The sequence below is a fragment of the Phyllosticta citribraziliensis genome (assembly GCF_038025025.1).
Source record: "Phyllosticta citribraziliensis strain CPC 17464 chromosome Unknown J3D65scaffold_12, whole genome shotgun sequence".
Classification (NCBI taxonomy): Eukaryota; Fungi; Ascomycota; class Dothideomycetes; order Botryosphaeriales; family Phyllostictaceae; genus Phyllosticta; species Phyllosticta citribraziliensis.
Genome location: NW_027117349.1, coordinates 485,008 through 502,423, shown reverse-complemented (window position 1 = coordinate 502,423; position 17,416 = coordinate 485,008). Strand labels below are relative to the sequence as shown.

At 54.5% G+C, this 17,416-nt stretch overlaps 4 protein-coding genes across 4 annotated transcripts; 1 reads left to right on the top strand and 3 right to left on the bottom strand.

Moving 5' to 3' along the window:
• Positions 1-34: 34 nt before the first annotated feature.
• On the bottom strand, positions 35-2,161 carry J3D65DRAFT_647950 (choline dehydrogenase; the record flags this gene model as incomplete). Its single annotated transcript, XM_066802361.1, has 6 exons — positions 35-267; positions 350-908; positions 961-1,594; positions 1,645-1,815; positions 1,872-1,971; positions 2,029-2,161. 6 exons carry the CDS (start codon positions 2,159-2,161, stop codon positions 35-37), a joined length of 1,830 nt encoding a protein of 609 aa, XP_066651278.1.
• A 5,468-nt stretch (positions 2,162-7,629) lies between these two features.
• On the bottom strand, positions 7,630-9,578 carry J3D65DRAFT_115715 (Carboxylesterase). Its single transcript, XM_066793775.1, has 3 exons — positions 9,130-9,578; positions 8,846-9,079; positions 7,630-8,788 (listed from the first exon to the last, which is right to left on the bottom strand). The coding sequence occupies exons 1-3, from the start codon at positions 9,437-9,439 to the stop codon at positions 7,719-7,721; spliced, it is 1,614 nt and encodes a 537-aa protein (XP_066651277.1). The 5' UTR covers positions 9,440-9,578; the 3' UTR covers positions 7,630-7,718.
• A 595-nt stretch (positions 9,579-10,173) lies between these two features.
• J3D65DRAFT_671248 (putative carboxyphosphonoenolpyruvate phosphonomutase) lies at positions 10,174-11,136 on the bottom strand (the record flags this gene model as incomplete). Its single annotated transcript, XM_066803375.1, has 2 exons — positions 10,174-10,944; positions 11,002-11,136. The coding sequence occupies 2 exons, from the start codon at positions 11,134-11,136 to the stop codon at positions 10,174-10,176; spliced, it is 906 nt and encodes a 301-aa protein (XP_066651276.1).
• Positions 11,137-13,288: 2,152 nt separating this feature from the next.
• J3D65DRAFT_671247 (putative C6 transcription factor) lies at positions 13,289-16,047 on the top strand (the record flags this gene model as incomplete). Its single annotated transcript, XM_066803374.1, has 5 exons — positions 13,289-13,858; positions 13,915-14,213; positions 14,265-14,490; positions 14,558-15,919; positions 15,970-16,047. 5 exons carry the CDS (start codon positions 13,289-13,291, stop codon positions 16,045-16,047), a joined length of 2,535 nt encoding a protein of 844 aa, XP_066651275.1.
• Positions 16,048-17,416: the final 1,369 nt, after the last annotated feature.

The window sequence follows — 17,416 nt, the reverse complement described above, 5'->3', positions numbered from 1 at the left end:
ACAGGACAAATGGAAAGTCAACGAAGAGCCTCACTTAGTTTCCCTTGAGGATCTCGGCGGCAATCTTCTCCGCCAGCATGTAGACGGTGCTCTGAGGGTGGCCGGGAGGCAGCGAGGGGAAGCTGGAGGCATCGACGACGCGGAGACCCTGGACGCCGAAGACGCGCGCCTTGTTGTCGACAACGCCCATGGGGTCGTCCTGCTTGGACATTTTGCACGTGCAGCTGGCGTGCCAGACGGTGGTGAGCGACTCCTTGATCGTCTCGACTGCAAAAGAAAGGAACCGTTAGTTGCTGTTGAATTTTCTGCCAAAGGTGTTGGGTGTTTGAGACAGAAAGGGGCGACTTACGAATCTCTTCGTCTGTGTCAATCTGCGGACCGGGGAAGTACTCGGGTCCCTTGACGACCTGCTGCATGACGGGCGTGTTCCAAATCTCGCGCATGCGCCTGTACATGGCCACGGCGAGCTGACGATCGGACTCGGTGGTGAGCCAGTTGGGGTTGACGAGGGGCAAGTCCTTGGTGTCGGCCGAGGCGAGAGTGACGTTGCCGCGCGACGTGGGCGCGACAATGGCACCCAAAATGGTTGCGTATTGCCGGCCGTTGAGCGGCTGCTGGAGGATCGGGTACAGGAAGTTGCCAATGTACGACGCGATGCTGATCCACTCGGCCTCAGGCCAGTCGGCGGGGAACTGCGAGAGCGCTTCCAGCGTGCTCGCCGACAGGTTCGACTTGTATTGCTCGAGTTGCGAAATCTTCTCCCAGCCGAGCAGCTCGCAGACGTTGGACGACAGGGGACCGGACTGGTTAGCGACGTAGTCGACGAGGATCTTGAGGGCGTAGTTAAGATCGTGGAGAGGAGTGTCGAGAGTAATAGTGTCAACCTCGTACGAGGGTCCAAACATGATCTGTGTCTCGCGTTAGTCAAATATCAAACTTGCGAGGATGCGGACATCATACGTGATCCCACATGTTTTGGCCAACACCAGGGAGTTCCTTGATCATGGGAATTTTGAACTTCTTGAGTTGATCAGCCGGTCCAATACCCGAGACCATGAGCAGCTGCGGAGACTGGAAAGCGCCGGCAGAAAGGATGACCTCCTTTTTGGCAGTGAGAGTCTGGCCGGATGCAATCTTGACTCCGGTTGCCTTCTTGTTCTTGTCGAAGATGATCTTCTTCGCCAGCGTATTGATGTAGACCTTCAACTTGGGGTTGGCGAGCGCCGCCTGGATGAAGATGTCAGACGCGCTGCGCGTTGCGTCTTTTGGTCTGATGGTGGCTGCAGCATATTGGGTACCCAAAAGGTTGCCGCTGTTGAAGTCCTGAATGGTTGGTATTCCGACGGCATTGAAGCCCTTGATGAACCAAGTGGCAATCGACTGAACAAAGTTCGAGTACGAGACTTGGACAGGTCCGGGGTTTGCAGGATCGAATACGCTGGGGTTGTACTGAGTAGTAGCATTGGCAAGTCTCTTGGAAGTGTTGGGTGGCGTGAAGGTCAAGCTCTTCTCGAAGTAAGGGAGCAGGTTGTCAAAGGTGTAGCTGTCGTCTCCGAGTTCATCTGCCCACTGTTGGTAAGATCCCTCCGTGCCTCTACTTTCAGTTAGAATACAATCCAGAACGTTTGACGGGACTCGGAGTACCTTTGGTAAATCATGAAGTTGAGAGCAGATGAGCCGCCGAGGGCCTTTCCACGAGCGTAGTGGAACTGTCGGTTGTTGCAGCCCGCCTGAGGCGTGGTCATGAATCCCCAATCAACCAGAGGGTTGTAGTCAAGCCTTGACATTCCGACACCGACGACATCACCCAAGGGCCTAATGACAATGTTAAGCAGGGCATATGGCACCCAATTTGAATGGGGCGCAATTACGTGGTTCCAAGGATAGGCTTTCCCAATTGGTAGAAATTGCCAGCTTCGACAATTGCAACTCGGTTTCCCGCAGCAGCCAAGCGGTAAGCGATCGTGTTGCCTATAGTTTTTTATTAGTAGGGGTCGGTAAGTGGGTCACAGCACAATGTCCAAATACCTGCAGTTCCTCCACCAACCACAACGTAGTCGTACTGAGTGTCCAATCCATTGAAGAGGTTGGAAATGGTGCCAACCAAGCCACCAAGCATCCCCGTCACCAGACCTTGACCACTGACATACTGATTGATCATCGTAGTGAGGGTATCACCTTGCGCCGCAGCTGCGGCTGCTGAGCACAAGAGAATGGAATTTGACAACTTCATGTTGAAAAACGATGGACAAGAGCGAGAGTTTTGACGCGAAAGGGGTCTTCCAGGAATGCTCCCAATTCAATGCTGCAAACGATCGAATGGCCCGGTGCCTGTGGGATGCTTTGAAAAAGAATTCATGTGTGCGGGATGCCCAAGACTTTAAAGTGACAGGTTCGTCATGGTCTGTTGTCCAGCCAGACCTGCATGCGCGAACTATGCAGGTGCTTCGGGTCGAGAGTAGGCCAAAGGGAGTACTAATTCTAGACTTAGCAAATACGAAGAGCCGACCACCACGCCAGTCTAAATTAGACCAAGCATTGTCCAGCTGGCGTCAACTTGCGCGGAGAACCAGCGCAGGAGTGATATCATCCACAAAAAGACAGGAGTGTGTTCAAAGTCGGGTGTGCTTGAATTTCAATTCCCAGAGAGTCTGGATTGAAACTTCCCCTCGAGGTTAGCTTTAAATACCGAAGCGGGAGACTGCAGCGGCATCTTAACCTTGAACTCATAGCTCTATGCGTTTCCGTTGACAACGGTGCATGTCCGCGTTGCCACTGCAGCTGTCTTGTTTAGTTTCTCGACAAAATGCCAGACCTGCTTTAGCCTGGAGATCTAAACATGTTCATGCCCGCGTCAAAAGCGGGTTGCGCAACCAAGCGGCGGCTTGTACGCCCGGGGCACATTTGGCCCTGTGACAAAACTTCCGGAAAAGACGATGCTATGCCACGCGAGATGTAGCCGAACCGCGGCCTTTCCTAGACAGACACCAAATACCGAATGGATGTGCCGGAGGCTGTATCCACAAAGTTCCAACGTTTGACTTTGCCGAGCCACCATAGCCATGTCACCACTGGCGGAGAGGCGCTAGCATCTTTCTGGTCCACAATTCACTGGAACCACGGAGCAGAAGTTGTGCCCCTATGCAGACAATATCCTTCATTTGGGTGACTGCCGAAGCTTGAATTGAATGACGTCGGACGTTCACCAATTACCGAGGAGTCCAACGTCGAAATGCAAATCCAAGGACGAGGTGAAAGCCCGGCTGTCATCGTTTCCTCACAGCCTCCACAAGGCCAAGAGTCAAAGCTGAGCGCGGTGGACTTGGCGACAGTCGAGCGGGGGACTGGCGTTGAGTAGGTTCTGGGGAAGGCAGTTCTAGCCCATGCGTGACCACGTTAGCCTGGAGCGCTAGGACCGTCTTGAACAGCTCGCTACGCCAAAACCTTCACCTTGCTGCTTCGCCAGATGGTCCGGTCCAGCCTCTTCTTGTTTCAACTAGCAGTTCGTAGAGTGTTGATCTTCTCTTCGTGGGCCATTTACACAGGTCAAACTAGAGGACAAGACGACGGCAACGCTGGCTTTTGTCATGTGCCTTTCAACGAGGCTCGAGAGACGAACGATGTAACAAGCGGGGGCGAAAAGGGATGCTGCGCAATTTCCTCCTCCTGTGAAGAGACGACTCGTTCCCAATCATGGCCCTGACAGGCTGTGGAGCTCAAATGCCCAGGAAGGGATTTTGCGTGCCACAGCATTCGAGACTGCGCTTCTTACTTTTCTTGACCAGGATTTCTGCCCATTTCAAGAATTCAAGGGCGACAGAAAACGGTCAATGGCTCCAGAAGGCTGTACCGGGCACAGGCAAGAATTCGGACGTCTCGACCTTGGGCAGGCCAATAGAGCTTCCGAGGCACTCCTGCAACCGGAATGAGCCTAGAAGAGTGTACCTGGATATGGGAAGCGATGGATTATTGATTCTGAGAGTATCGATACCAAGGAAAGAGTTGGCCAGATGATGTTGAGATGTTTTGTCGCGAGGGAGGAGGAAAGCCGGGGTTGCAGTCGGTCATGGGCGCACAGACTGCAAACCCCACAACCAGAATGATTGGTGCGTTTGAGCTGCCAATCGGAGAGGGGACGCACCTCTGTACCATCATATCTCATGTTTGTCCCGCTTCGTTCTTCGACCTTTTCCATCATCCAGCAACACGACAACACCGCATCTGTCACCCCTTCACAAATTTCAAAAAGAGGGCCCCGTTAGTTGCAGCATGCTGCGGCTTCATCGAGCCCACCTTCGGAATCGATGAGCTGTCGGATTGAACGCTGCCAATGACCTCGGCCGGCACCGTCAAAGAAGAGACTCAGGTTTCCCCCAGTCGAGCTCATGTGGTATCTTGGAGTCGCCTTTAGTCACTCAACAACAGGAACAACCGCCGCTCGCTCGCAGTGAGGCCAACATTCAGCCCGAGGCTCAACCGCGCTCAACATCTTAGGACAGGCTAGCTACACTTCTCACATTCAAGATGACTTACCTCAAGATTGTAGCCGAGGCATCTAATAAGAATGGACCGTTTTAGCACAAAGCCAAGAGAAGATCGCTCTGCTCATTGTAGACCATGATGGCTTTCTCACTAACACCCACAGCGGAAACCTCACCAGACATCCATCACGTCGATCATCATCAGCCAGCCGTTTCAAACATGGAAAGCATGTCCCGAATGGTCTCTGCACAGCACCAGAAAAAGAACAGGTCTTACGCAGATGAGCCTCGAACACCACGTCGAACATAGCAACCGAAATAGCAATCGACAGCGCCGTCTTATTCGCATCAGGCTTCCTCACCTAGAGATTTTCAATTAGACATGGCTCTAAGCTTATGCTCGATGAGAGCCAGAGCCTTTCTGCACAAGGGACTAATCGAGGGGATGTGCGTCTGCCGAGGGCCAAAAGCAGGGTATAGCTCATCAATCGCCGCCGGCAGCCTCGAAGGAAGCACGCAGGGGCACGAGCACAAGCGCGAAACGCTGGCATGGATCGCGCCATCTTGCCGCATGAAGCAGGTCGTGATGATGGGTACAACGCCGAAGTGCGAGCAGATCACCGCGTCCGCTCACCAGCTCGACCATTATTTCTCGTCCACCCAACCTTCGTCGCTGACAGAGTCCTGCTCGACAAACCGGCCATCAAGAAAAAATAACGTACCAAGCTCATCGAGTACCGTCAAGCCTTACTGCAGCAAACCTTAATCCTAGCCCTCGAGGTGCGGGTAGATAATGGCGATCCTTCAGCCGCGGCGTCGCGCTCCAAACCTTGCTCTTGTTGCTCCTCCCCTCCTCATCAGACCCTTAACCGACCCTAGTGCATATCCTCATCCGATGGCTCTATTGTTCCTCTTTGGGAAAAATCCTCCGGCGCTGTTCCCAGAGTCCGTCGCCAGGCGACGATGAAGCCATGGCACTCGACCACTTTTCCTTTTTGGTCAAATGCGATGGGGCACTGATTTCACTCCAACAAAAGTTGGTGTACAAAGCCGTAGGTCTCATCTTAGGTCTAAGAAACGAAACGCTACTCGGCGTACGTACACTCATTTATGCAGTCCCGCTGTGCATCTCGAGTAGGTGAAACGATAGCACAGACACCGGTTGCTGCCGAGAAGCAAACCCATATCCATGTCTGCGAAAGCCGCGTCAACTTTTGACCCAGCCAGAAGCAACCGTGGCCCAACTCTCGCGCTTCGAAACAACTCCACCAGAAGTGCGAAACGACGTCCAACCGAAATTCCAGACGCCGACAAGCCCAGGGTCTCTACAGCATCCTCCTCTATGCCCAACCGAAGTCTTGCAAAGTAAGTGCATTTACTTCCCGCCGATCTCATCGGATCTCGCATCTCATCTACTCTATCTCCGCTCCGTCCCCCATCGTAAGTAAATAGAGTGCGCAATACCTTTACGACGCGCAACCCGCACTCTATCAACAGACCCATCTACCTGCCTGCCGCGCCGAGAAGTCGGGCACGGGTGACCTGCGTTAGCGTCGCGTTCGTGACAAGCGTCTCCCCTGCGCACATCGCAAGCTGCCGACGCTCATGCCTCAGGCAGAACCAGCGCATCGACCACCGCAGACCGACACAAGAGACAGGGTGGATCGCAGGGGCAGCAGGTCAACAGAAAGCGAGAGCGAGCTTCGTAGGCAGAAAGTCGTTCCGCACCGTGCTGTACGAGTACGACTGATTGGCCGGAGAACCGCGGCAGACGTGGGTGCAGCAGGCAGTGGGGGAGAGTAGAGGGGCATGCGGCTCCGGTGCGCGACTCATCTACACAAGACGGCCAGAAGCAGGGGGCGGGTAGGGATGCGGGATTCGGGAGGGAAGAAACGTTGGGGTTAAGCTTGTTATGCATCTTTCTGGCCTTATTGCGTCGTCTGTTCGTCTATCTGTCTGGGCACTCGTGTGGCGTAAGTTTGTGGATAAGGAAAATGGGTAAAGGAGTGACGGAGAAGCGAGCGGAATTGTCGTCCGACGCTCGACTCGCAGACTTCCTTGTTCTCCTGGTGCGATGTCTCTGTTTGAGAAGGCTGGGCGGAGAAGAGCGTCGCCAAGTGCGCTGATGCTTTGTGCATACACAATCGGCGGAGAAGAAACACAGACCCCCCAGTGCACATCCTCGTCAAATCCCCCACGTCTTCCCTCCATTTCGTCCTTGCACCCAAACAAGGTATTTCCCCTGTCCGCATGAGGAAAATAGATGGGCTGCCTCACCGAGCCACATCCGGACCCAGCGCATCGGCGCCACGCGGACGAACGGACGAGGATGCTCGGACAGACAGGGAGTGCGACAGGACAAGTACAGCAGAGATTGGTTTCTTCAGAGATGAGGGCAGGGCTGGGGGGACAGGCATTGTTGCGCAAAGCAGGAGTTAGGACAAGAATAGGGAAGTGGTACGGTGGAAAACAGCCATGTGCCAACACAAGCAGCATTTGAAGCATCGAAACATCGCACTGCTGCACAAAGGCTCGCCCCGAGTACGAGAACACCGTCGGTGCTTGTCTCACAGGTACGCTCTACGATGATTAAAAAGACAGGGGGCTCAGAAGTCGGAGGTTCCGGTGCTCACTCACCAAACCCTCTGCTCCAGGGGTCGCGTTTCCTTAACCTGCTTACTATGGACCCGGGCCGGTAAGGAAGAGAATCAGAGACTGGGATTAGGGGAGCGGCAATGATGAATGATGATAGACAGACTACTGAGGAGGGAAGGGTGCGGGACGAAGCGCGTGTAAGGGGCGCTGGTTTGCGATTGAGGGAGGCCGGAAGATAGATTGATAGATGGTATGTGAAACACTTCCGCCAAACGACGATGGAGGAGGTAAGTAGTAGCGTGGTGTTTGAATCAGGTGTCCTCAGTGATGGTTGCGGAGGGAAGACGTTCCAATGAGCACACCATTCAGTGAATCGCGTTTTTTGAAGGGTCATGCTCTATGTTGATATTTAGGATATAGACTCGTAATTGTACATGAAATTCTACAAGACTACCACCACGCATGCAGCCAAAGCCTAATTACCCCCGCACCTCATCGATAGAACGAGTGTGAGCATTGAAGATAGCATCGCCTGCGCCCAGCAGCCAAACCAAACCACTCCACCTGTGATCATCACTCCTCCCGCATGTCCTCGAGACAATGCCGTCGCCTTTTTTGGAATTTTTGACGTAGAAAACAGATTTACAGTCCAATGGCCCACAATGGACCAGAGAAGAGCCGACAGTTGCCATCTGTCACTTCCTGCCGGATAGGATAGCCACCGCTGCGACCTTCATTACCCAAGACCCAGAGGTCACGGAATGAGGCGCCAATCTGTGGCCATCCATCGTTCGGATCAGGTCCACGGCGCGGATTCTTCGCAAAGTCGGCCCAAGCCTTCATCATGTAGCGGCTGAGATCCTTTTGCTGCTGCGTGGCGCCGTCCTTGGGGTACGTGCCAAAGATCTCGTAGACCTCGGAGCTGTGGTAGGCGCCCGGGTTGGGCACGAGGTTCTTGGGCACGGGCAAGTTGTCGAAAGTGGCATTGTAGTAGTAGCGGAAGGCCTGGTACTGGTTCGAAGCCGCCGTTTGCGCGATCGCTGACGTGAAGCACGTATACGATGCGTCGCGGATGAAAGCCCTGATGGCGGCGATTTCGTTGTTGGGATACTGCCGCCGGTATTGGGTTTGCACGGCTTGCTGGATAATTGTCTGGTTGGGGAAGAAGTATTGCAGCGTCTGGTTCAGTTTCTGGAAGTCGAACACGACTTGAAAGATGCTGCCTTCGTCGCCGTTGGACCCGATCAGAATGGGCACTTGGGCGGCCGTGCGGAAGCGGATCTGATTTTCAATGTGCGTGGCAGCGGTGCGATTTTCGACTTTGGGCGCAAAGTTGAGCCGGTTCTTTTCAATAATAGAACGAATCTGATCCACAGGTTTATCCCGGACGCAGTCAATCTCTTTCTTCGACGGTGTCGCGGTGCAGTTGAGGGTCTTGGTAAGGTTTCTCCACGCGATGCCGCCGTCAGTTGGACCGGCTCCACCTTGGCTCTGAATGATGGCACCGTGGAAGTTAACTGGTCGTGGAGGCAGCGCCCAGAGCATCTTGACCGAGAAACCGCCAGCAGATTCGCCAAAGAGGGTCACTTTGTTCGGGTCACCCCCGAAAGCTTTGATATTCTTCTGGACCCAGTCGAGGGCCTTCCGTTGATCAAGCAAGGCCAGGTTCTGGTCGAAGGTCCCAAGATCTGGAGAATTAGGGAAGCCGAAAACTGGAGAAAGAGTGAGTGGATGGTTTCAAAAGAGAACTGCGAAGATCAAAGACAAACCATTGGTGCGATAGTTGAAGGTGACGACTATGACATCCTCGTAGCCAGCAAGGTAAGAGCCATCGTACTCGTCATTCCAGGAGTTTCCAAATTGTAAACTACCTCCGTAGATCCAAAACATGACCGCCCGCCCTTCGGACGGAGCAGGTGTGGACGGTGTGTAAACATTGATGTATAGGCAGTCTTCGCTCTCCGGCGCTCCCGGTTTGTTGAAAAGCTCCTTCGAAATGGGTCCTGTGGACACGTCAGTGAGAAGACCGACCAAGATTCAGGACAAAGCATACGGTTGAACTGTTGGATGCAAGATGGCTTCAAGTCCTTCACATCCTTGGCTTCAGTCCATTTCTCAGGATCTTCAGCCCTGCCAAAGCGCTGCGGAGGACTTTTGGCATATGGGATTCCAAGGTACTTGTTGACGGGGTCCTTGAGGTCAGGAATGGTCCCGGTGGTGCCAATTATCTTTCCATCTCCCAACTCCACCGAAGGATCCGGGCCAGACGAGGACGATTGAGGAACGGCGTCTGCGAAAAAAGGCGATTGAGCCAAAAGGGCAAAGCCAGCAAGGAGCGATGAAGAAAGATCGAAATTCACCATGGTGATAAGGAAGGAATGGCTTCGCTGCTGGGCGGCGATAGCGAATGAAGGACAGACAGCCGCGGATGTTGGTTTTTAGTATGCAGGCCAGGGCAAATCATCTAAGCGGATCAAAGGACGCGGACCCCCTGGTTCTGCGAACAAAAAGCTCAACACCAGTGAGCTTGAACGCGTCGGTTCCCCAGATAGGAAACTCGATATGAAGTCGCATTAATCATGGCGGCTGGGTGGCTGGGCTTAGCTGGATTTAGCTAGGACAGCTGGGACCCGAGAGTAGATCAAGGATTCCAGAAGAGCGATCGACTGGATGGAAGGCGGTGAACTTGGCGCCCATTGTGGTTGGTCTCAAGGACAGAAGACTTGAAGATTGAAGTGTCAGGACTAGCTTACAAAAAAGGAGGTGGTTCGCTGTTACGGTGAATCCGAAAGGCGGCACCGAGTCGGCGGATGGCGGGATGGAACCGTTTGGCCTCTCTCCCTTTTTTCGAAGGTCACGGCAGGGTCTTCGCGTGGCCACCGGTTCCCTCTCGAACGGCCAAACTCTAATGGCCTCGAAGCATCTCGTTACAGCCATTTCATGCTAAAATCGTCGTTTTTGTCCGCAACACGTGCCCCGGCTCTCCACTTGACATTGCCGACGCCGTTGCGGGCGTCTCCTAGTCACATCGAAGCTTCTCCACTGGAACGGCACCTTAAGCTTCCTTGATTCTTTTCATCGGATTTATTTGTTCGAGCTAAGCGCCCTTTGCCCCAAACGCTTGCCCGCCAGCCGCTGCATCCAAAGCCATGCTTTCATCAAGTCCGCAGACCTGGAAGCAGAACTTGGGCGTAAAGTATTCGGGAGCGCCCACGACGCCTGTTTGCTTCAGCTGCTCCAGACCCTGCTTGATTGCGGCGTAAGCGGGGGCGATGCTGGCAAAGGGGAAGATGATCATCCGGTAGCCCATCTCGCGGGCCTCTTCGACCGAGATGGTTGGCGTTGCGCCATGCTCGACCATGTTAAGCACCATTGGCCAGGGCGCCAAGTCCTTGACCACCCGTCTAGCCATGTCCTTGTCCGTCACGCCCTCCAAAAAGCCAACATCAGCCCCAGCATCGCGGGCAGCCTTCAGGCGCGCAACAGCCGCGTCGTATCCCTGACCCTGCAAGGCGTCTGTCCTTGCGATGATGACAATGTCGCTGCCGAGCTTTCTACGCGCCTCTCTTGCGGCGCGAATGCGCGAAGTGTACACGTCTACGTCGACACACTCTTTGCCTGCCAAGTGACCGCACCTCTTGGTCTGTACCTGATCTTCAATGTGCAGCCCCGCCACGCCACCACGAGCATAGAGCTCCACCGTACGTGCAACCATAATAGGTCCGCCGTATCCAGTATCCGCGTCGGCGATGAGAGGGACCTCGGGCTTCAGCGAGGCAATCATGGAGCTGTGCGCCGCCATGTCGTGTTGGGTTGCGATGCCCAGGTCGGCGTGTCCAAGGCGGGAAGCAGTCGTGCCGGCACCCGTCTACAGATTGGTTTGTCAGAATGAGCTTTTTGGATAGTCAAAGTTGTGGTGACGTACCATGTACAGGGCGTTGAAGCCTACTGAGTGGGCTATGCGGGCAGAGAAGCCATCATAGACGCCAGGCGCGATGATGACGTCTTTGCTCTGCTCGAGAGTTTGACGGAGGCTGTTGGCGGCGGCGTTGAAAGTCATTTTGCAGTCGGAACTGATGTTGTGTATGCTGGAGCGACGGCCGATGTCCCCCTCGTCCTTATAAAGTACAGGGGCGTCGACGCATTGTTGCTAGGTGTGGAGATACAGTGGGTTCTCCCGCTGCGGTGTTGATCTCATTGCCGTGCCGATGATCGGAGGTTGACCGGCAGTGGGTTCCGCCACGTGCGAGTTATTCCCGGTGGCAACCTGGGTGAGGTGATGGAAAGGGAAGACTGTGGTCGAGATTGATGATGAAAACGCTGCGTGGGTGTTGGACACAGGCGCTCTTTGCTGGCAGAAGCGGGGTGGCGAGATAAGATAACATCGTCGAGACGTCGCCGCTGCGAAGGAAGAAGGCTCCTCAATCTCAGCAGTCTGTCTTGTTCGAATTCTCCAATCCATTGACTCTGCGGAGATAGTAGACGCTCTATCTCCTCCTAATGGTACCTAGCTCTGGTCAAGGCGTCAGCTTTAGCACGATGATGATTCGGCAGGCCATATTCTAGGGCGAAACAGATTCGTTGCGAAGTCCGGCCATCGGAGCAATCATTCAATCAACAGAGAACATGATCAGAGAGGCGTTGGAGTAACCAAGGTCGCGTGAGGCTGACGACCAGATACTGCAGTCGACGACCTGGAGATGGATCTTTGCCTAATCGAGCTACTCTGACGTATGCGCATTTATACGTTCATACATTTACACATGCATCCATGGCTCGCAAGTTTTTGCAAGGTGCATTCGCTTGGCCGCTATATGCACATATGCAACTGGTTGATAAATAGTCTTTTGCGTGTAAACCCGACGTGCCTTGCTCTGCCAAATACTGGACAAGATGGTAGTGTCACGGCGCTAGCCACGAGGCGCGACAGAGAAGCAATATTGCAGTAGTCTCTCAAACTGCGTGAGTCGGGCAGCAAGCATTGCAGGTGCCAGCCAGGTGTTGGTGTTTCGAGATGCTTTGCTGGTTTGGTCGACAGCAGGACGACGAGCAGCGGTAGAACAGTGTGAAGAGAAGCCGGCGATTTGCAATTGTGCGGCTGTTGGAGCCAAGGCAAAGGTGCGACAAAGGGCTAGACGCAGGCTGTAACTGCAGCGTTTGAATCATGGAGAATCGTGGCCATAGCATAGCGTGGTGTGCAGCTGCAGAGAGGGTTCGGTGAGGAGCCGGTGCCCAGCCCCAGGCCTCATGGATATCCCGAATGCCTTGGGTTGAGCAGCGCCTACGGTAAGGGACAGGCCCGGGCATGTGTGTTGGGAAACAGGCCCAAACAGGCAGGCGTGGCTGATTATCGCTATCGCCATCTGTTTCGCTATGCACCGGGGACTGGCTGGGCTGTGAGACGGGCATGCGAAGGCATTTGCTACGGTCCCGGAAACGGCGGCGGGTCGCTACGAGCGTCGTTGGACTGGGGGGCTCATGTTTATCCGGGCATCAAGCCTGGGCTGTTCCGGGGTGGATGTTGTTGTTGTTGTTGTTGTTGTTGTTGTTGAGGTGGACGAGAGGCCAGGGAAAAGCAACCACGGCGAAAGTCGGTGAGGTCAGTCAGCAAAGCGGATATATGTCAGTAGTCAGCACGGCAAGAGAGGGAGAGGGAGAGGGAGAGGGAGAGGAAGCAGAAGAAGAAGAAAATAAGAAGAGATGACATGGCGGCTGAGGAGTGACGGCTGAGAACATCGGCCCCCCCGTTAGCTCATGTCGGTTCGGGCTTCGGGCAGGATCCAACCAGAGCATACCCTACCCTACAGTAGGTCATTGTCGTAGTCCAGGTCCCTCGTCACCTCAGTAGCTTCAGCCCTGTGCAGCGCATCGCGTCTTTCCCCTCCCAACCACAACACCACTCCACACCCAACCTGTCCCTACCCCCACACGCGCGCCTCCTCTGTGTGTGTCGCCCCCAGAATCATGGTTGCTGCGCCTGAAGACCTGCTTCTCTTGTCCTCCTCGACCGTGGCCCCCGGCACTGCCCTGCAACTCTAAGAGAGGGCTCAACCGCCACCGCCTTGCCGTCTACCTACCGTCGCCCTCTCTCCGCCCTCGACCCTCCTCTTCGATAACCTCCTCCTGCTTCGCTTCGGCCGACCTCCTGCGACTCTATCCTACTGCTCTACCGTCGTCTTTCCGGAATGGACGGATACGCCCACCCTCCGCCCATGGCCCAACCCGCTGCTGCCCCTCCGCCAGTCCCCGCCTACTCGTCAACAGCTGGCACCCGCCAGCGAATCATCACCTCGTGTCTCACGTGCCGCCGCCGCAAGGTGAAATGCGACCACAAGTATCCAATCTGCTCCGCATGTTCCCGCGGAAATCACGTCTGTTACTACGCAAATATTCCAAACCAGCAATCCGGCCGCTCGCCGCCGAATTCCTCGTCAAACGCGACATCCAACCGCGTGAGCAAACATTCCGCTCCACACCCGCGAGGAGCTCAGTCGAGTCATGCCGAAATCAACGCCCGCCTCGAGAGGCTTGAATCTTTGCTCGAGCGCGCCGTCTCGCAGCCTGCCTATCCTCCAGTCGCCACCAGGCAACCTTCCCGGCGCGAGCCAACCAAGTCCGACGTTGTCGAGAGCAAAGAGGCGGCCGAGAACTCGGCTTCCCCGAAAAGCAGCACATCTTCAGACCAGATTCTCGCCGCTGATGCTTACGATGGAACGCTCCTCGTTGAAAATGGGCAATCGCACTTTGTCTCATCCCTACATTGGGCGCTATTAACAGATGAGGTGAGCCCTCGTCCACCGCACATAGTACACGAGTTCCTGCTCATCTCTCCCAACAGTTGCAAGATATCAAAGCCATCTTGAGCAATGAGCAGCACAAGGGCAATCCCGAAGAGCCTTGCGAGCCAAGAATCCGCACCTCGCAGTCACTACTTTTCAGCAGCGGCCAAGTGTCGCGCGATCCCTCGGAGTACATGCCAAACACTCCCGAGGAGTGCTTCGAGCTGTTCGGCATTTTTATCCAGAATGTCGATCCCGTCAGTCGACTGGTGCACAAGCCGTCGCTGAGCCGCAGATTCAGTTACTTTATCCGAAGATGGGCCAACATGAGTCCCGCTTCTGGGCGCGCCGACGAAAGGTAGGTCCCGCACCCAAACACCAAATACGTGACTACATCTCACACCGTTAGCGACCCCTGGACGGAAGAGCAGATCCACCATTTCGAACCCCTAGCCTTTGCCATCTTCTACTCCTCCATAAATAGTCTGAGACCGGAGGCAGTCACAACCCGTTTCAGAAAAGACAAGCAGACGCTGTTGATGAGATACCACCAAGGTCTTGAGCTATCTCTCCAACAAGTCGATTTCTTGACTACTTCGAGTCTCGAAGTCCTTCAAGCCTTTGTTTTGCAACTGGTATGCCACGCAAGCGGTTTTTTTATTTTTTTTTATTTTTATAGTCGGATTCTAATTGTTGCCGCAGACGTGCCAAGTTCGCGAGGACGACATGGGCCCGGTGTGGCCACTGACTGGCATCGCCATCAGGATTGCTATGCTGCAGGGTCTGCACAGAGAGCCGACGCTCTTTGCCAACTCGTCCATGGACGAAGTGCAAATGGAAATTCGCCGGCGTGTCTGGCATCAGATATGCCACATGGACTGGAGAGCCGCAGAAGGGAAAGGTATGGAACCAACCGTGTCTGACGATGATTTCACCACCATGCTCCCAAGAAATGTCAACGACACCGACCTCGTCGAAGGACGCATGCCGCCGTCGGACCCACACATGGAGGAGCAAGGCTTTACAGACATGACGCTCCAACTTTGCCGTCTCAGCATGATCAAATGCTTCCGTAGGATTGCTCAAAATGTTTACCACCTGGATCGAAAGGTCAAAGCTTCCAAAATCAAAGACGGCGAGACTTGCGACATTGTCCAGGAATTCCAGGACCTGTTCGAGGAAACTAAGACGCTGGTCGACGAAGTGCACGACAAGAACGAGAGGTGCTATCTCCGATACTGCCGCGTCGACATTACCATCCAACGCTTGACCATTGGCCTGACAGCAAATCTGGAGTGGCGCTGCTGGCTCATATTCTGGTACGGTGTCCCGAGAGAATTCAGGCATCTGGTCATCACCGACGAGATTCGTACCCAGGTCCTGACCCGGTCCATTTCTTTGATTGAATCTCTCAACACCGTCTCTTCCGACAAGGATGCCGAGCACTTCCAGTGGCATATTGGCGGGCATGCCGCCTTTCAATCCATCATGCATGTCCTCTCCGAACTCCGTGATCCCCAGTTTCCTGCCGCGAACGATTCAAACATCCGCTGCAGGGCACTACGCGCTCTGCACACTGTATATGCTGTCAAAGGCCGGACCGACTCAAACACTTGGGCCGTGATCCGCCGCATGATTGATCGACTGGACCCAAAGCACGAAAGCGCCAAAATGAGCACAATGGGGGGATTTTCGGAGAAACGTTTTGGCGAACACGACCTGAGTGTGATTTACTTTGCCAAAAGTCCAAGTCCCAGTACTATTCCTACTCCACAGCCCCAGACGGTGCCGTTGCCGTCACGCCAGAACCCCCAGCACATGAACATGGCCCAGTCGCGGCCTCCTGTCACCATGTCACAGCAGGATTATGTTCTTTATCCGTCTGCAAATGGTCAGCCCATGGTGTCGGCAATGGGCAATGGCGACACTATCGAGGCACGTTACGCCGCCAATGGTCCTGGATTCTCCGCCGGTCTGTCGGAGATTGAGAGAATGACAGGCGGGGGATTGAGTGACATTAATACCAACGCCTGGCTTCAAGACATGGCGATGGACATGGACTGGGTAAGTAATAGTGATTAAGCGACGTCTTGTCTCCGCTGACCTTTGCCTAGGGGTTCTGGAACTTTGACCCTCTGCAATTCGACTCTGGCTTTGGCCAGTACGCGGCCGGAAACGGACAGGGCCAGTGAGGCTTGTTTGGTTCTCAGGGACCGGCTTTGCTCCAGGTGTTGGTGGAGAGTTTGAAGCTACTTGAGACACCAAGTATTGGCACTAAAGACGCCTCTCAACGTAATTTTGTCTCCCAAAGCGATATCAGGACTTCGCAACCTGATTCATGGGGGGGCAAGTCCTTGCTTTGCTCGAAACGACAAAATCTCCGCTTAGCCAGTGCCCAGTACACCGGTCTGATTACGATGCTCGAGACCGGGAGAAAGTTGGAGCACTCGTTTGCTGCTCACAGTCATCAGAGCCTACGCGGACGCCCAAACTCCAGGACCGCGCGTCGCGAGTGGCCCAGCTGAGAGGGGTACAAGTTTGGCCGGGAGCAAGGAATGGCATTGATGTCATGAGACCTACCACGCCAGCTACGTTGAATTCTATGAGACAGAAGCGGTCGGGACGTAGCAGTCTTTACCTTGAGAGCACTGACGGAATAGTAGGCAGGCTGCAGAATCCGGCAGACTTCATCGGCATTGAATGAAGAGCTTCAGGCACCATTGCTCCATAATCTTTCGCGAAATTTGAGTGCCATGACGCGATTGCACGCAGTATAGGAGTCTTGTACAAGTTTTGTCGACGGTTGACCTTCGGACACGATCCGGCCCTTCTTTCAACCACCGCCACGACACGCCTCCTTTCCAGCTGCAACTGTTGACGAGGCGCAACAACGCTTATGAAGAGCCTCTGCTTATCTGCAGCCCTACAAGTCAGCCCTGTGTAATTGACCATCAAAGCTCAACACCACCGCCAAAGATCACCGGTGGATCCGGCGCAGCGCTTACGCGGCGGAAATCTGCGTTCCCCGCGGGCTGGGTACCGCACCACTCGCATCATCCGAGAGGCCACACAAGAGCACCCCAGCCACCCAGCTATACGGCTTCCAGTTTCGCTTGCTACAGTTGACAACTTGTGGATGCCTTATTGTCATACCATGCCCCGCGAAGGGTGGACCGATATCCCCGCACTCTCAAGCGACAGCTCCGACCAACCTCTTGGGACATTGCGACTTCACAAAAACCAAAACACCACAAATAAAGGGGTCATAGTAGCGTGCACTCAAAATGATAGGGGCAGAGTCCTAGAATCCTTCCACGAATCTTTTGAGCTTTGCCATGGAAGCTTCTCCGCACGGCTTGCTCCCTCGGTGCGCACAAGATCCCCCACCGCCTGCGTGCCCGTTGGAATGTTTAACGCGCAATCTGATCATCTGAGACAATACTGCGAGGGGTTGGTGACTGGTGCGCAGTTGCTTATGTCAACAGTTGTGGTCAAAATGTGCCCTGAACCGCTTCATGATCACCACCCCTGAGGGCTTCTCGAATGCCGCTGACGCTTGGC